Genomic DNA, 3,122 nt, shown 5'->3' on the forward strand with positions numbered 1-3,122 from the left:
TAACACAGCAATCCAGAAAACTTTTAAGAGAATGGCAAATCAATCTGGACTAACTTTAGAATTGTTAATTGTCTGGCCCAAAAAGACAAACTATATAATGGACCTGTCATTTTCCTTTATTCCCCTTTCTCCATGACCAATTCGAGAATTTTTATTTAAAAAAAAAAAAAAAAAATCACATCTTCTTTCACGGTCAAAAGCATCCATGAAAAAAAAAATGTTCTTATTAGCAGAGTAGTACTTTCATATAAACTCAACTGGATGTTGATTAAATTAAACAGTTTCATTTGAACTGGGAAATTGTTCAATATAATCTGATAACAAGAGTTTCTCTTCTCACATAATAGTAAGTGCCACTTTATGAGCTTGTGGGAGATTCTCCATCCAAAAGTTATGAGCTTCGAGAGCTAGACGAGCCAAGGCATGTGCTAATACATTGCCCTGTCCTTTTACATGAGAAACTTGTGCCAAAAAAATAAGTGCCACTTACTAAATCACTCACGTGAGAAATGGTAGCATTAGTCTATCAGTATTGAAATAATTTTTCCATTTGAGCACATTTTGTTTCTTATTGCCCATTGACCCAGCCCGGCCCCAGAAGACTTCATTTTCCACATGGTCATGGCCCAAGCCCGGCCCATACGCAAAATAAAAAATGCTGAAGTGAAGGACTTTCCAATGTGAATATCCTGGTCAAGTCTGGGAATGCCCATTAAAAGACAGTACATTCTACAAGCCTTTCTTGACCGACCTAAACCTACTTTTGCCTGTAACTTTATAGCAACTTCATGTCATTGGCCATTACGGCATTACCCGTCTAAATAAATCCAATTTCAGACTTGAAAAGGCAAGTCGCGATCAATAAAAAATGGCTACTTTATCAACATCCAATAATCACAAAGATAGTGTGCATGTTATGAGTGTGATTTTGTCTTTAACAAATAGGTCCTGTTAATTGAAATATAAAAAACTGTCATAAATTTTTTTTAAAAATAATTACTAAACCAAATAGGGCACCCTATCCTTGCTCAATATTTCTGATTAACAAATCACATATTTTAAGCATGTGTTGGGTGGCTAAATCTTTCATTAGAATTAAAGGTAGATATGGGCCATTGCTTAAGGACATAATGAAAGTCCCTTTCTATCAAGCTAACATTATTATTATGTAGAGCAGGTGAGAGATAGAGGTGTTATTTTTGAAAAGGACCACCACCAAGACCATGTGGAAGTTAGAAGAACCCTCCCCAAACACGCCAAGACCCCCCAATAATTCAATGCTCCGACCTCTATTTCCTTACGAAAATCAATGGACAATGGCACAGTGATTAAACGACTACCTTTCAAGCACAGGCCCATTCCTAACTCGTCCTATTCACCTCCATTGGTCGCACATGGAAAATTTCACTATAACTAGCAAAGTGTCAATAATTATCAAAGGGAATTGGAAATATACATATATATACAAGTGCCCATACCCTAATGCTTAGGGCATTCTTATCCTTTAAAAAAATCAATATAAATTTTACAATTTATTAAGACGGTAGATTGTGATTGGTTGGTTTGTCATGTCGCTTTTAGTAGAATTACTATTGATATCATGTCTAATATACACAAATCAATCACAATCTACTACTTTAATAATTATGAAATTTTTTTATGAATTATTTTATAAAAAAAAAATCATAATAAAGAAATGGAACAAAAGTGAACAACGAGTAAGCAACAATAGACTAATGAAAGAAAATGACAGCACAACCTCCAATAGACACTCAAGTTATTATCTATTAAAATTTTCATTAAAAAATAAAAACACTTATCACATTCATATAAAAATCACACAACTTGTCACCGACTATAATTAAGCTAAATATTGTCTCATATATTTCGTTTTTTTTCTTCTTATCATATTTCCCCGTTTATTTCTTTAGCCAAATGTACAATTCAAACTCATAAACCCAACGTGTAATAACTAAAGAAAAAACGACAGAGATTTAATATTAAAAATCGCAACACATAATTATGAAAAACAAAAAACTAACGGCGTTAAATAGAGATATTCGGTGAGCCTGTGGAACTTTCTTCTTCTTCTTCATCATTCATCATCTCATATTCTTCTCATACACTGACGCTGCACTGCTGGACTAACTGGTACTTAACGGCGTTATTCCCGACCACAATTCCAGTGCTCCTCGAACCGAAGGTTATGTAAGCTGGACATCTCACGTAGAAATGGTACCTCCCTGTAATAAAAGTCCCAACTTTCCATCTCACCCGTCCATCAGCTTTGATCAACAGCATCACGGTCCCGGAGCTCTGATCCTGTGAGAGCGATTCGGCGTTGAAGGGCGAGACAGGAACGCTGTTGCCGTAGATATAAGGGGACCAAACGTTGATGTCTTTGTGGCCTTGATACGTGGGTGGGATTTGCGTACGGAGAGTGATTTGCTGGTTGCGGTAAACGGCGTAGACATCGAGCTTGTCGTAGTAGACGCCGATCTTGTCGTTTGGGTTGCGAGAAGAGAGGGTGACTTGGAAGCTGGAGGTGAGGAGGTTGGGGGTGACGTTGAAGGCGTAAACGGTGGCGTCTTGGAGGATGAATTTTGGCTTTGTGGGTTGGAGTATGGCCCAGACTAGGAGGATTGTGAGGAGGAGGATGAAGTTGAAGACTAAGAGGCAGGCGCAGCATCTGCGGGCCTGTATGCGGCGGGTCTTGCCGTGGTTGCCGCAGTCTTTGGCTGTCATGGTGTGGTTTGGTTTTTTGAGTGAGAGTTTGATGAAGAAGAAGAAGAAGAAGAAGAAGGAGGGTTTGAAAGAGAAGTGGAGGAGAGGGACCTCTCTATGCTTTTGTTGTGTGATGAGAGAGTGGCTTGCGACCAATGCGTTGTGAGTGAGTGTGTATATATCATTATGATGGGAAGTGTTATTTATATATTTATTAATTCAATTATGACTTTTCAAAAAAATAAAAATAAATTATGTAGATAAGAGGTGTGAAAAGAGAAAGAGAGAGAGAGAAAAAGATGCACAAATATAATGTACGGGGTTTACTTAAAGTTTTTTTTTTTAGTATAATACATAATCGGTTAAATATTTATAAAAAGAAACATTAAGTTGTTTAT

General features: G+C 37.0%; 1 protein-coding gene across 1 annotated transcript; it reads right to left on the reverse strand.

Moving 5' to 3' along the window:
- Window positions 1-1,861: 1,861 nt before the first annotated feature.
- Window positions 1,862-2,905, reverse strand: LOC112003035 (NDR1/HIN1-like protein 1). Its single transcript, XM_024035206.2, has one exon. It carries the CDS (start codon window positions 2,743-2,745, stop codon window positions 2,119-2,121), a length of 627 nt encoding a protein of 208 aa, XP_023890974.1. The 5' UTR covers window positions 2,746-2,905; the 3' UTR covers window positions 1,862-2,118.
- Window positions 2,906-3,122: the final 217 nt, after the last annotated feature.

The sequence above is a fragment of the Quercus suber genome, unplaced genomic scaffold (assembly GCF_002906115.3).
Source record: "Quercus suber isolate HL8 unplaced genomic scaffold, Cork oak 2.0 scaffold_5, whole genome shotgun sequence".
Classification (NCBI taxonomy): domain Eukaryota; kingdom Viridiplantae; phylum Streptophyta; class Magnoliopsida; order Fagales; family Fagaceae; genus Quercus; species Quercus suber.